At 42.3% G+C, this 15,367-nt stretch overlaps 1 protein-coding gene across 5 annotated transcripts in view; it reads left to right on the top strand.

Moving 5' to 3' along the window:
- The window catches only part of runx2b (RUNX family transcription factor 2b), a 37,620-nt gene extending 36,368 nt beyond the window's left edge, over positions 1 to 1,252 (top strand). For 4 of the 5 annotated variants that reach the window (XM_072696703.1, XM_072696711.1, XM_072696727.1 and 1 more), the window contains one exon: positions 366 to 1,252. In XM_072696703.1, coding sequence (XP_072552804.1) covers positions 366 to 853 — 488 coding nt within the window. In that variant the 3' untranslated portion in view covers positions 854 to 1,252. The remainder of the gene's footprint in view (positions 1 to 365) is intronic. The other variant, XM_072696735.1, reaches the window with a different exon arrangement.
- The last annotated feature ends 14,115 nt before the right edge of the window (positions 1,253 to 15,367 follow it).

Below are 15,367 nucleotides of genomic sequence, written 5' to 3'. Positions count from 1 at the left end.
AATTCCTTACTTGCAGCTATAGAATACAATTGGTGGAGGGGATTGCCGCTAAAGGGGATCTACAGGTTAATAAATTCAAGGGTTCACTTACTTTTTCTTGCCTGCACTGTGGATGTTTACTCACAGTAAAAGACATGACAACTGCTTGTGTGTTATCAGTTTAGTTAGATTGTCTGTGTCTATAACTGTGACTTAGGTAACGATCAGACCACATTTAATTAGTAATCAATATGGATTTGTTTTTAATATGTAGAAATCTAGGTCGTTCCAAAGGGTGTATTAACTCTAGCAACCGTTTAAATGTGCTTTTTTGCTGACTAATCAGTTCTGTTGACTGAGAGTGTGTCTCCTGTGTTTGCCCACAGGTTCTACAGATCTGAGTCCTTTCCCTGGGCAGTTTGAGCGCCAGTTCCCTGGTTTCTCCTCCCTCACCGAGAGCCGGTTCTCCAGTCCACGGATGCACTACCCAGCCACTTTCACCTACACACCCACCCCGGTCACCACAGGCATGTCCCTAGGTAGCGCCCACTACCACACCTACCTGCCCCCGCCGTACCCAGGCTCCACTCAGAGCCAGAGTGGACCCTTCCAGAGCAGCAGCACCCCTTATCTCTACTACGGGGCCTCCTCTGGCTCCTACCAGTTCTCTATGGTCCCGGGCGGAGATCGCTCGCCCTCCAGGATGCTCCCCACCTGCACTAGCGCCTCCACAGGGACCACCTTGGTCAACCCCAGTCTCCCTGTCCAGGCGGACGGCGGGGGCGGTGTGGAGGATGATGGCAGCCATAGCAACTCCCCCACCGTGCTAAACGCTGGGGGGAGGATGGACGAAGGCGTTTGGCGGCCTTACTGACCAAGAACTAAATTGTATTAGCGCAACGGGAGCAGGAGCTAAAGGACCCTGTGCCTCCCGCACAGGTGAACTCCAAACCAATGACATGGTTTTAAAGCACAAACCCTATGAGGATTCCCGTCCTACCTTGCTGAGCTATTTCCTTTTGCTTTGGTTATTTTTCTGTATTTATGGAACAAGTGTTTTTAAAGGAAGTATTTTAATGCAAACTCTTGGGACAGTTCTTGTTTGTATGACTGTAATATATGGGCCATTAATCTGAAGCTGATAGCTGTCAGCATCATTTACAGCTAAACGCATAGATATGGTTCGACTGCATTGTTAGCTCTCAGTCAAAGCTGTTAACCGTAAATTAAGCGAAATTGAGTTTTTACGTACAGCTTAAAGCACTGAGCAGCAGTGGGTTTCAATTGAATAAGACAAGGTTTGTTTTCTCAGATTCATTGTCTTTTTTTTTTTAACTTAAGTAATTTAAATTATGCGTATTTGGTGAGAGGATATTGAGTTGTAAGTTATAAAGCCATAAATTAAGTAATGTATTTGGAACTTGATTCATAGAGGGAATATTTTTGTAATGCATCTATGTTCAAGTTGATAATGAAATGAATACGTAATTTAAGGATAGTTTAATTTTCTGTGCCTTAAGCCTAGTGAATTAGCAGAACTACAATCTGGAAGATGTTTTTTTTCTTCTACATCTACATACACTTCATTGTAGAAAAGCTCTATTTGTACGGAGCAGGTAGGCACGCTAGTGAGAATTATTGCTTCAATGCTCTGTACTTAAAGCTCTGGTAGCCTTGTAGTGTTCGCCTTCAAACCAAAGAGATGGTTACATAAAAAATGTAACCTTAAAAAATGTTTGCTGAATTATATCCTGCTTCCTTTCATGTGTATGCAGTATGCTCAGATGTTTCAGTCAGTGTTAACCATGCTTAATGAGAAAATGATGATGATCAAAGGGCTATAACCGGAAAACTACCAAAGACTCTGCACACTAAGGGGTCTGCTGTGCACCCACCTGAAGACTGAATCAGTTTACTGAAACCTAGAATGTACCTAATGAATGCCACACACAGTAATGCACAGAAAATGCTGTGTTTGCCCTTGGTATGGTATTACTCAGTGTACTGGCAGCTAAAGTAATTCCCAAAGATAATTCCATGATTTTTGATATGTGTGTTTGGAATACAGCTTTGGTACTTTTGGTACAATCCTGGACATTATGGTTGCATGTTGTTATTTGCTTTGTTGGTTTGCGTTTGTTTGTTTGTTTGTCAGCTATGACAGTTACTTTGTAATGCATATGTATGATCCATATGGGTACTGGTTTAAAGCCCAGACGATTCACAAAATGCAGCGAAAACTGGAATGCTTAGAAAAGGGGCTGTCATTAATGTCTCCACTGTGTCAGAGCATTCAGCATCGTCAACAGAAGTTATGCTTGATATTGTCCCGATCTAACGCCCCAAAAGCAAGCTAGGATGTTAGCCCCAAGGGAACACATAAGGCACAAGCTAACATGCTAGTCACGATTCAACAATGCAATGTGCTAGGATACAATAATAAGCTGTATTATCACATCCCAACCAGCCAGGTACTGCTTGAATCATCACTAGAGAGTATGGCATATGCATTTACCATACTTTTGGTCAGTAATTTAACACACAGGTTTGACAGTTGTGTTAAAATTCAAGACTGTTTGTATGACTTGGGTACAAAACACTACCTTGCTAGCTTCAGTTGTTCTTGATGGGGACTTCTGCATGTCTTCTTTCTTTTTTTCAGTATAGGGGTTAGTACTTAACCCATGCAATGTTATTCTCAGTCAAGCCAGCAGCAGTTGGCCTCCATAGCCACAGTGCCTTATATCAGAAATGATATAACAGAAAATGTAAGAGAAAAAAAAACTAAACTCAGAAGCAGTGGAAGTGTATCAATTGTAATGATTTCTGAGGCCTTGGATGACATAACCCAAATCAATTTTACAGCATTTTAGGACGGACTGAGAAACAGATAATGCGTTCATTTCCACAGTCCGATAAGCCAAGCACTTAGCCATTATTGCAGTTTATATGCACCATCACACCACTCAGCTTAATGGCATTAACTGTACTGGAAGTCAGTCGCAATCACATCCTAATTGGACTTATACATGCATATGTATTTTGAGTGTAAGTCTTTCTGTCTTAAAGGGATCGAAATGTACTTTTTGGTTGTTTCTTTTTTTTGCCATCATCTCTGGTGGCTCCTCTTCGGTTCAGACTGGTTCACATCTAATGATGGATTAATACGTCATTATCATTGTAAGGACCTAATGAGCCGTGTGTGAGCAGAGCTTTACATTCGTTTACAAAATGTTTACAATATTGTGAGTGTAGGTTGTTATTGTATGAGGCAAATATACCCCCCATTGCGTTCGTTCGTGCTTCTTCATTTTCTTGATTTATAAACTATTTATCTTCCCTGGTAAAAGTACCAGATTGATGGGAGGGGGGGGCCGTTTTGTAGCAGATTTTTCTCTGGAGCTTGCATGCTTTTGCTTCACTTGCACAAATGTGTTTTATTTATCATGTTTCTGACCTCTGAGGTCTTTTCTCTTATATCATTATAGAACGATGGCTAAAGGGAACAATCGTCATGACAACAGTGAGAGAAATTGGCATTTGTTATGGTTGTACATTGTTGTACTTGATTACTTTTATAAGGGCAATAAAAGACTTTTTGCAGTTTTTTTCTTTTGGTTATTTGTGTTATTGTTATTTTCAGCTATGATGCACAGGCTCAAAATACAAGCTCTGTTGAAAAGCTATTGTTTAGTATAATGACTGATCTGAAGTATCTCCCAATTTCTCAGAACACAGTTTATTTTGTACTGTTTTATTCCTTATGTCCTGCCAGTGGTTCGAAAGTGCTATTACAAACTTCTGTAACCAGAGAAAAGCCCCACCACTTTGTACAGAATCCCTGTAGTTACTGAGTAACACACCTTAGTGTGGAATAAGCCTTTTCTGCGTTAAGGTGTTAATAGTGTTGGTGTAATCTTTAAAGGGCCCATGTTCTATGATTTCAGAAAGACCTGATTTTCAAGTGGCGGAAAGTTAAAGAAGACAAATGTCTTTAATATTTTGAGCAAAATTAGTTTTTGCAAAATACTTCCACTTATGTGAGATTCTTAGGCCATCCTACTGCACTGCTCCTTTAAGGTCTGTTCACAGATTTCCTATGATATTTAGGTGAAGGGACTGTGTGGGGCTATGGCTAAACCTTCAGCTTGTACGTCTTAATGTAGTCATTTTGGATTTAGAGGTGTGTTTAGGATCTTTAGCCATTTTCTTTTCATCTTCAGCTTCTTCCAGAAATGGCTGGTATTTAATTGAACCCATTTTTAACCTCTACTAGTTAAATGTTCCATGTGCCACTGGCTTCAACACTAGCCCTAAGCTTAACAGTTGGAGACGTATTCTTTCCATGAAATTCTTCATCATTTTTCTCCAAACATACCGTTGCTCATTTTAACTTCATCTGCCCACTGAATGCATCAGGCTTGTTCAGATGTTTTCCTTTGATGGATCTATCATGAAGGTCATATTTGTGTAGGTGCCACTGCACAGTAGAACAGTGCACCACCACTCCAGAGTATACCTAATTTGATTTGCCTTTCTAGCAAACCTACGAGTAGCGTTTTCTTGGTCTTTTCTTGGTCAGGAAGTTTTCTTGTCCAGCCAGACCTCAACTGGACCTCCACCGTTCGTTCCTGTCTTTTTTTTTAATCACAGTAAACTTCTCACATGAAGTACCTTATAGCTCTCTCCTGCTTTTTGGGCATCAGTTATTTCAATGTTCAGAGTGCTAGGCAGTTGCTTAGAGGAGCCCATGGCTGCTGATTGTTGGGACAAGGTTTGAGGAGTTAAGAGTATTTTATCAGATCTAAGGTCTGAGAATTAAGGTCTGAGATGGTGGTAAACAGTATCAGAGAGTATAAATCTCTTGGGGTGCCCAGATCTTTGCATGGTGCTCCTTTACTTTAATCAAATCATGCAAAACATAAGTAATACACTAACATTGCTTAACTATTCACATTTTGACTAAGGGTGCATATTTCACATTTTTCCCCATACATGAACCACAAAGCAGAACAATGCGTTAAAACAGAGACATTACAAAGACCCCTTAATGCAGAGGCTTATTACACACTAAGGTGTATCATTCAGTAACTACAGGGACTTCTGTCCAAACTGGTGAGGCTATTCTCTGGTAATAGAAGTTTGTCATCACATTTTCGGCCCGCCGGCAAGACTTAATCTGTTTAAGGGGTTAACTTTTTCCCTTTGTTTTGTATTGATTTATTTTCTGAGTTAGGAAAGCTGCATTTGTAATAGAAGTTACGTCCTGTGGGTTTCAGTGTTTTCTGCCGCAGCATTTTATCTGATACTGTTTGACGCTGACTCATTTGTTAAACAGCCACCTCTGTCTGTTTCCTCCTCTTGGGCTCTCCAGCATACACAGAGCGCTGACCTGAGGGAAGGCTGAGGGCCTGCATCCATGCATTCGAAATCAGATCACCTAGAAAGCTGCAAAGTTTCATTAGCTTATCAACAAAACTGGCTGGAAGGGGCTGGCTGGCCATCGATCAAAGCGGAGGTCCTGTCCAGGGCCTCAGCACTACTGTAGTTACAGACTGGCTTGGAGTGCGATGTGGATCAACATTTGCTTTGGAGAGTCTGAGCTGGCGCTTTGCTGCTGGCCACAGCCGCGCCTTTGTCTCTGCAGGGCCGCTTTCACTGGAAAACCAGGCCTGCGAGACCGGGGCTGTTCTACGTTATTTCAAGACATAACAGGCATAATCAGAGAGCGCTCCGGCTCGAGTGCTTTTTGAGGCGAACTGGGAACATTCCAGGGATTTCCCTGAATATGAAGTGAGCAGGGAAAGTGGAGCGGGTCTTAGGTTTTGCATTCCTGGCGTTCCGATCCGCATCTAGCAATTAGGATAATGAGCTAGGGTGGAGAAACAAGAGACAGCTATATGATATTGGAAAAGTAAACTGCAGATGCTTTTGCAAAACAGCCGTGCTAAAAGTGCAGAGCGCGAGAGCTGCTGAAGGCAGTGTTTGGAATTCACTTGATTTCAGGGTGTAGCATTACAACATGAATAAAATATGTTACATCAACAAAATTATGAAAATGTAAGAACACTGAAAGACAACACTGGGTTAATGTAATAAAAAAAGAAGATTTTATTCATGTACACTGGAAACAAGACATTTCAGTGTAGTGAATCTGACAGCCCTATTTTTTCTTTTAGTGAAGAAAAACCTGCATGAGCTTTTTTTTCTCTCTTGAACATCAATCTTTGTATCTCTTCCCTTAGACAAGAAGGGAAAACTGAGGGAGTGGGATACAGAGAGAGAGAGAGAGAGAGAGTGTGTGTGTGTGTGTGTGTGTGTGTGTGTGTGTGAATGTGTGTGTGAGGGCAAGCGAGACCTTACACAAACCAGTCAGCACCTCCGTGTCACACGGCCCAAGACAAACTTGACTCTGGCGCTGTCTCAGCTGCAGATGGCCTGTGTTAAAGTCCATCGGAAAGGGCCTCTAGCATACATTAGCACTACACGCTACATTCTGCCACTCTATCTGGGCCCTGGCTATTACATAACCTGACACAGTCCTTTTCACATGAAGTAACATTGTCTCTGAAGCAGAAGAAAACATCAGTTTTCCTATAGCCTGCTCGTTTTGTTCCTTAAGCCAACTGTAGCGCTGTAGCGCTACTGGTAACACTACTGTGCGGAATATGTTGTCAGTGACGTTTAGGTTATTTCTGACATTCTACATTTAGGATTTTAGCAAATATCTGAATGAGCCTGTCTACTCTTTCCAAAAGTCAGAAATGTATAGAGTGAGGCTTCATCAGGAGCCCAAACCATGAAAAGCTAAACTGTGCTCACGCTTTTCAAAGGAAGAGTTTGATATAATGTATAAACGCTGTTTCAGAAGGTATCCTTCTCTCCTTCTGTCCACAGTTTGGAGTCGTTTGTTTTGTGATATCCAACCAGCCCATTTATAAATATTCACCTATTCAGTCTACAGCAGTTTAGCCCCGACTGTTTAGACTGAAATTGCAAGCAGTGTTTCAGCTAGGGATGTCACTATAGACTTATGGAATGGAATAAATCAGGTGTTAACTGGAGGGGCTGGGGGCATGCTCCTCCCAGGATGAAAGGCTCCAAAATGTCTGTTCATAGTACACAGTATTTAAAAATGTTGACAGTATCTCAAAATGACATGTCTGATGTGTCCGATTTCTGTTCTGTGTCTATCCAGTACATAGCCAAATAAACTCATTCCCTCATGTGCATTTTAGAGAGCCACAAGGTGGGGGTGCAGTGGGAGCTCATTGATTGGTGATGTCACGCTCTGAAAACAGGTGGGGAGAAAAGTTAAAAAAAAAAGACCCACCATAGCTTAAAGTTTAGAAGGGAGAGCAAGCAAACCTGGATGAACCAGTCTGCAAGAGTTGCCTAAAAACAGTGCAAAACACTTCTAAGACCTTTAGCTCGACACGACTGAAGCGTGTAGTCTGCTAGCTAACTTATCTAAGCCATGAGCCTAAGCATAGCAGAATCTGTCTCTCATTTAGCCTTTCTATTACTCCCAACACCTGGACTTCACTCTCTTAGACATGAGTCTTTAGCGCCAGCACTTGTGTCTGTTGCTCAACAGCTAGTTAGTAACATAGCAGCTGCACTGAGCAGTGTGATACTCAGTGGCCAAGCTAGCCCAGCACAGGCTAGCATAGAGAGAGGGCTAAAGATCCAAAAGAAATAGTGGGGTGTCAGTCAGCCAGACTTGAACTTGTTCTGTGGTGAGCAGAATCCTTATCCTGCTAACTAAGCTAATGCTAACCAGCTTCTCTCTCCTGATTCAGAGCAGTTTGTAATTGTCAGACTGACGGTTTAACATTTGTTGAATGATTGATTTCAAATTGTGCACAGTGTTACCCTATGAGCAAACTGAACTTTAATCGTTTCTTAGTTTTATAATAAATAATGTAAGCATAGACCCGTTTGTGCTACACCCCGCCCTGGTAATGCCATGTACCCTTGTAGATACTAGGTGTACAAGCATCAAAAATATGACAATATGATGATGTCTGGTGAGGCACAAAATACAAAGAGACACCTATACCATTTTTACCTCTTTGGTGAGACATCTGTGGACAACAGTTGGCTCATTGCATAAATCTTAGCTAGCTAACAAGGAGATAAGGACAGGGTAAAAGCTCATATAGTCGATTATATAGTAGGCATGTTTACTCTGTATCTGCCAACTGTTTCACTCTCTATATGATATTCCATTATCTTAGTTAGCTTTTAGCCAATGTCCTGTCACAGCTTCAGCTGTAGCCAAGTGTCTGTCCAGTCTCTGTTTCTCTCTCAGCAGCTAAAGCAGTGCTGTACTGGAGAAACAGTACAGCATCAGTGCCTCTGCCATGTCCTAGCACCCTGTTACCTTTGTATTTTTTTGTATATTTGGAGAGACCACGACACAGTGGAATAATGAAGAGACTAAATCACATTTACAGGTTGCCCAAGCCCTCCTACAACTGGGCTAGCAATGGTTACCCCTGGTTTAAGCCTAGACTGCTATTTAAATGAGGCACAACAGGAGACAGCCAATCAGAACAAGTCATTTACAGACACAGACACTTCTTACTTCTAAGGTATTTGGTTGGAAAATGATCATATAGAAAATAATTGTGGATGTTTTTGGTGACAAACACATAAACATAAATCTCAGGGATAAAATAAAATACAAATATAGGAGATGAGCTCTATAAACACACTCCATACTGGGTTACAAGAGAGTGAGGTAGGATTGAAAGAGGGGACTGTATAGACTGCTTCTATTGTAGAAACCTTTTACTTTTTTAATCTTTTATCTTTTATCATATCATTCTTTATCAAGTGTGCTTCCGGAGGCCATGAGCATGACTGTCGGCTGTTTTTAAAACAGTGTCTTTACATTGCAGATCATACCGCTGTGTCAGTCTTATCTACAATTCTGAAACAATATAAAGGATTGCCACACTTTGAAATTAATAGAGGAAAAGTTCAAAGGTTTTCCAAATGAAATCAGCTCGACTGCTCCATCTAGTGCTGAACTTACACCTGCAGTTGCTGTCTAGAGCTGATAAGACCTTAATAGATAAGACATATTAATAGATTAATACATAACCCTTCTCCATAGGACACCAAAGACCCCGTTAGCTCATCATCCCCTGAGAAAAGAGAAAAGGCACAGCAAAGGTGTTTTCATTTCATTTCAGTGGTCAGTATTGTCTCATTCAGAAAGTTCATAATCTCCCACGTCTCCGTGTGAAGACTCAATCTGGGTGATGTTAAAGTCCTTGAGGTCTTTCAGCACATCCACTCAGGGATGTCGACAGATGCACCTCTTTTGCACTGGACTGCAAACCCAGTGGCCGGTCATTATGATAATCGAGAGGATGTTCTAATATCAGGACCACGGACAGCTCCCACACAAACAATGGGCCTCTGTTGAGGCTCGCACACCGGTGCCAGGAGGCTCGAGTTCTCCTCCATCTAAACTGTCAGAAATGTCTCACGAGCATCGAGCGCCTCAGGCAGCAGAAGCTTTGACAGGACGGGGCTGCGTGTTGTGCCAAATATTCATGCAAAACAGGCCTTTTCCATAGGTCCGAGCCAAGCAGTAAAATGTGAAATATTTGGACAGAAACTCCATCTTCAGATGTAGGCAGCCACGGAGGAGTATGGACATGTTTCTCGTCGTATAAACGTTTTGATGGGGCCGAGTGTTAATTGAGAACTAATGAACTGGTAACGCCAGGCAGTCGTGATGACTGACACACGGTCTCGGTGACACTGTGCCAATTATTTCTGATCTTGTGTTTTGGAAAATGACAAAAAGCCATCGTGGCCGTCGCCGCGTGCCAGAGTGTTTCATCGATGCCCATGTCTGCTCCTCGTTTAGGCTCCAGCCCTGTCTCCAAACATCCCAACTCGTGTTATTATATTAATGACAGATTTTATGGTTTATGACTGGAAAGTCAAACATTCTCGATTTCCTGGGGAGTGCGCGATGATTTATAAAGCTGAGTGATAAAGCGAATTTTCTTGACAGCCGTGGACCTAAGAGGGCTTCTGTGGGCAAGGCTGAGTGCAGAAGCAGCAGATGACTCTCTTATGTGGAGAGATATACTGCGTGCCGGGAGACGGCGAGAGGAACTCAGCTGTCCTTCTTCCTTACTCAGGCCCCAAGTCATGTCACAGAAGAATTATAATAATCCCAGACATACTGTAGCAGTCGGTGTGCCCACATCCTGCCGCTACAGGAAGAGCAACTGTTTGAAATATCAAATTAAAACTCCGACGTCAATCTTTTCACCCGGGCTATAATCACTCTGCTTCTGCTAGACATCTGATCCCCGCGCTAAATACAAACGCAGAGCATCTCTTTTATAGCCCTGCTTTTAATCAATCAGTTTTGAATCAGCGGCTGCGTGATATAGTAGCCCTCGTGCTTCGCGGAGAGAGCTCTCCAAACACCAGCTCTTTGATCGGGAAGCAGGAGAAATAAAGAGCCCCGCCGTGTTGTCGGATGGCGCGGCTCAGGTTGTGGATCTGAAGCAGGCCGAACCACCACTTAACAGGCCTTGGGCGCATCGCCGATGTCCGCCCTGCGCGCCCCCGAGCGGTGGATTCTATAGCCAGACATGCCTCTGGTTAGGTCATCAGCTCCACACTTAAGCCACAGGCGTGCGCCCGTCATATCAGTAATCCCCATCAAATCCCACCACAAGTCACTCACGCTGCAGAGCAGGAGGAGCCGGGCTGCTTCCCCGGGACCGTGAGGAAGAACCCGATCCTCTCTTCACCGAGGAAAAGCCCGGGTTCCTATTCCTTCCAATTTGTCTTAATAAAAAAATGATATCCTGCTTTATGACAGAACACTGGCACACTCAGCAGAGCTCCTCATCTACATTTTTCATAATTAAGAACAAAAACTAGGAAGACAGTCCACTCTAAAATAAACAGACTGCCGCAGAAAAACAGGGATGCCGGTGAAAAAGGAGCTCTTTAAGGAAATTGAAGGGGTTGGTCAATGGTATTGCTTCCCTATTTTTAGCATTTAACCACTGAGATGTCAACAGAGTCATATTTAGAGTTGTTTGGTTTCAACAGTGAAATTCTCTTGTTTGTTTGTTTGTTTGTTTGTTTGTTTAGTTTTCAGTTTCATTTGGTTGCATTGCCAACAGTGTTAGCATATTCCTACTATTCACTATCCTACATGTTTTTACATGGCTGCTGTCTGTCCAGAGAAAACCACGTACCTCCATTAAATCATTCTGGATGAACAGACCAATAGCAATCCTCTAAATTACTTGGAATAAACTCTAACTATTATACACTGAGATCAATTAAGATTTGGCCTGGTGGAGATACATGTTTTCCATTGGACAGTGATGATATGCAGTGTCAATAATGGTAAGATTCCCCGTTATCTCTATTTACCTCAGTTGACTGGCCAAATAGTTAAACCTACACTGACTAGGATGTATATTAGTGTCTCAAATGCCAATAAAAGACTCTAACGTGGACTTGCAATGCCGCCATCTGCTGGCCAGGAAGAAAAATGACAACTGTGCAAAAAAAATAAAAAAATAAAAAAAAAACAGCAAGTGTGTTTTGCCTTGGAAAACACCTCTAAAGGGCTGGCTGTATCAGCGCTGAATTAACCTGGCTCCACTCATCCACTGGGCATCCACTCTTAAAAATAAAGAAGCCAAAAAATTCTAATCCGCTCCTGGAGGGCTGGTCTCCATCACAGTTTGGTGTGTTTCCTGCTCAAACACACCTGATTCAACCCATCTGTTAATTACCAGGTTTATTAGGTATGTTTGTGCAAGAAAACCAGCGGCTTGTGCTGGACACCGGCCCTGCAGGACAGGAAAAAACATCATTGCCATAGAAGAACTACTTCAGATCCCTTAAAGAATCTTCTAGTGCATGAGCCTTTCAAATCCACTCAGCTGAAGCAGAGGCCTATGGCAGAGTCCTGGAAGGCTGGTGTCCAGCACAGCTTTCTGTTTTTTCACTGCTCAAACAAATCTGGCAATTTCCAGACGAGTTGAACCAGAAGTCAACCTTTCTGCCACCTTCATGTTTAAGAGTGTAGGAGTTGTTCTAGAAACCAGAAAACGTTTGCTGAGCTGTGGGTTACATGAACGTACACAAGCATAACTGGCTTAGACATGCCATCTAAACAGGACTCAGGCTTGGTCTCCAAGTGTGGCCTATGCACTGTTTTGCCTTGTAAAGAGTGTATATATGAAAGTCCAACTTTCAGCCAAGCTGTGGAGAGTCAACATTACTTGACTTACTTGACAATCGGTTTAAATTGATTGCTTGATTAAAATGTGTGTTCTTGATCTGAATCCGCTTAGTGATTAGTTTGCAGGGCATCCAATTTTCTCTGCAAAGAGAACTCTTAGTTCTCTAGTTGCTTTTGCCCACACCAACAGGATCTTACAAATGTAAAAGTTGCATGCAAATGGCAGGGTTACGGGCCTTACTCAGGGGCTCAACAGTGCCAGCTTAGCACACCCAATCATCAAAACTCACAACACTGTGATCAGCACCTGAGCCACTATTGCCCAGCATGGATGAACCACCTTTGTAATCATGGATAACTAAGTCTCAGTATCAACCCAAGTCAAAGGTTAGCAGGGTGCTCCAGTACTATTCATTGTTTTTACTTTCCTGAAGGATTCACTGTAAAACTGCAACATAGAGCATTAAGAACATGCTACTTGAATGTCTGTTACAAGCTTCAAATTCTTCAATTGTCTGTGTCTGAGCTGGCCTAAAGTAGACTAGAACCCTGTATGGGAAGAGAGTATACCTATAAGCTAGCTTAATGATAATATAACACTCATTTTCCCATAGAAACGCTTGCAGAGGCGCTACCAACGAGCCATCTCTGACATTCAGTCCTGGTGCTTGTACTGGGAGACTGGCTGAAGTCCTTGGTGGACCATGACTGAACACGCTCTCTTTTTCTCTCTCACTCCAATAAACTGTCCGTTCTGCTAAAGAGGAGGTGAGGGGATGGGGTGAAATAACTGGGCCCTGTTTTGTCTGTGTCACTATGTGGGCAAGTGCTCACACTGTAATGATAGAGGCTCATTTAGTGGTGATGATTAAAAATGACTAAAAACGTACTGCTTATTCCATTTATATGATTTGTTTTTTGGCCACATTATTTTCAAATGCTTTTATTCTTTTCAATGAAGTATTCTGGAGTATCCTTGAAAGGGTCTTTGTTTAGAAATACTCATTTGGATTGACAATACTCGCTCAAGATCGCTTGATTATTAATGTAATACCATAGATATTAGCTGCCCAAGTCAAAACACACCATTAAAACATTCAGATATAACTACTGTTCCCTTTACAGAAACAGTGTGTGGACCTTAAATGTGGCAAAAAATGTGCTTAATGAGAATTTTACAAAATTTGTTCTTTGGCAGATAAGTAGGACGTGGTTGATCTTGGTTGGGGTGAAAAATGCCCGACTATTTTGAATGAAACACACTGATTGTCCTTTTGCATCAGGCTTGCAGTGGCACAGCATGGGATTTGGGGCCCTGTGAAAAGATATTTTACTGGGCCCCACAGCTCTATCAAATCTGCAAAAATACTCAATTAATACATTATGCACACCCTTAGAGGTTTCTTTTGAATTATTAGTCTATTCTAACTAGCTAAGGCTTTTCTTGGGTAAATAGCAAAGCACTTTGTAAGTCGCTCTGGATAAGAGCGTCTGCTAAATGCCTTAAATGTAAATGTAAATGTAAATGTAAATGTAGAATTGTCTTAACCTTTCCCCCATATGGCAACCCTGGGGCTTGTGACAGAAAAATGATAATATCTGTGTTTATTGGCTGGTTTATGGCACCTACAGAACCCACATATTATTGCATAGCTTTATACAAATAACACTGAATCCTCCCAGGTCTTACCGGATAATGTTTCTATCCTCTCGTTGTATCCTATCAGCACGATGTGCTGTTAGCATGTTAATGAGATTTAGCCGGTTAGCTTTTAGCAATAACCCAACTTGCTTCCATGGTTTTGGCATTCTCAAGTCTTACCTGAAAAAAAATAAGCGGGTTTTCCAGCCCTATTTTTGATATGCCGGGCTAAGCCTATCGCGACAGAGGATTAGCCACTATCTACACGCCTCGAGGTGATGTTAGCAACCTTGCTTGAGTCATGCTTATGTAAAACCCTGTACCATTACTCTACCTTGTCAGTCAACATGCTTCTTTCACTTGCTTACAGGTTTTGTAACTCTTGTCTATAGCTTGTCAACAAATGCACATGTACAGCTGCCCATAAGGGGTGGCAACAGTGGTGTAAAAGTGAATTGCACTCTGCAACTGTAGAAGGATCCCAGTGGTTCTCACATAACATTTGTGCATCTGAGAGATACATTTTTAGTGACCCAGTGCTCCACCACTACAATCTGTAGCTAAAATAAAAAAATAAGCATAATGTACTTATAGGAAATATGCACACATATTTGAGCTGAAATTGAGTAGGCATAGCAAATAAACAATGACTGCTGTGACTGCCCTACAAGTACTCCATGCTGTTTCCATATGTACTCCAAACCATCTAAACCTAGTTCTCACTGATCTGAACTGAACATCTTAGACTCATCATATTCTGTGTAAGTACCTACAGCAAAGTGTCAATTAATAAAAACCAGAAGGTAAGATACAATCAGATATTGTCTGCGGATTGTCTCCTCGTATGGGGCTGGGGGGAGCTGTGAATCACTTGCGTCTGTGCAAACAGATTAGAGTTACGGCCCTGGATCAGCGGGAGACATGTTTGACATTAATGCCCCACTGTATATTATCTTGCTTGGAGAAGGTTGAATGTGGGCGCGGAGATCCAAGGCATAGAATGTTTAAGAACTAATTACGAAACGGCGAGGCACTAGTCCTGCACATATTTTCTTACTTGTGTGGAAAAATATGGCAGGCTCCATTTATTTTCCTGCTCTGTTATTTCTGGATGACGCTGGCCTCGGGTAAATAGCCCTGCTCCCTATTGTAAATCTGATGGGCGCAGGTCTTTTGAGTGAGGCTCTTTTGAGGAAAAATCGAGACGGGTAGGTCCCGTGCTAATGAGAGAGCGGAGGAGAAGGGAGAGGGCTTTGATCCATGGGCCTGGAAGGCCGTGTTTAAATCTGTTAGCGGTCATCACTCTCCCCCTAGCCTGAGGATGGAGAGACCAGATCAAAGTTTCCTCATATTTAATGGACAATGAAGTGCAGAGGGACCTCGGTGGAGAAGTTGACACTGCTCAGTTGTATATAATGTTAAGCCCTTTCACTCTCCTTATGCTCTACTGCTTTCAGCAAAGCCATGCGAATAAATTCTACACCTCAGCCCTACAC

The sequence above is a fragment of the Salminus brasiliensis genome, chromosome 1 (genome assembly GCF_030463535.1).
Source record: "Salminus brasiliensis chromosome 1, fSalBra1.hap2, whole genome shotgun sequence".
Classification (NCBI taxonomy): domain Eukaryota; kingdom Metazoa; phylum Chordata; class Actinopteri; order Characiformes; family Bryconidae; genus Salminus; species Salminus brasiliensis.
The sequence above is the reverse complement of the archived record's forward strand: the minus strand, read 5'-3'. Positions and strand labels throughout refer to the sequence as shown.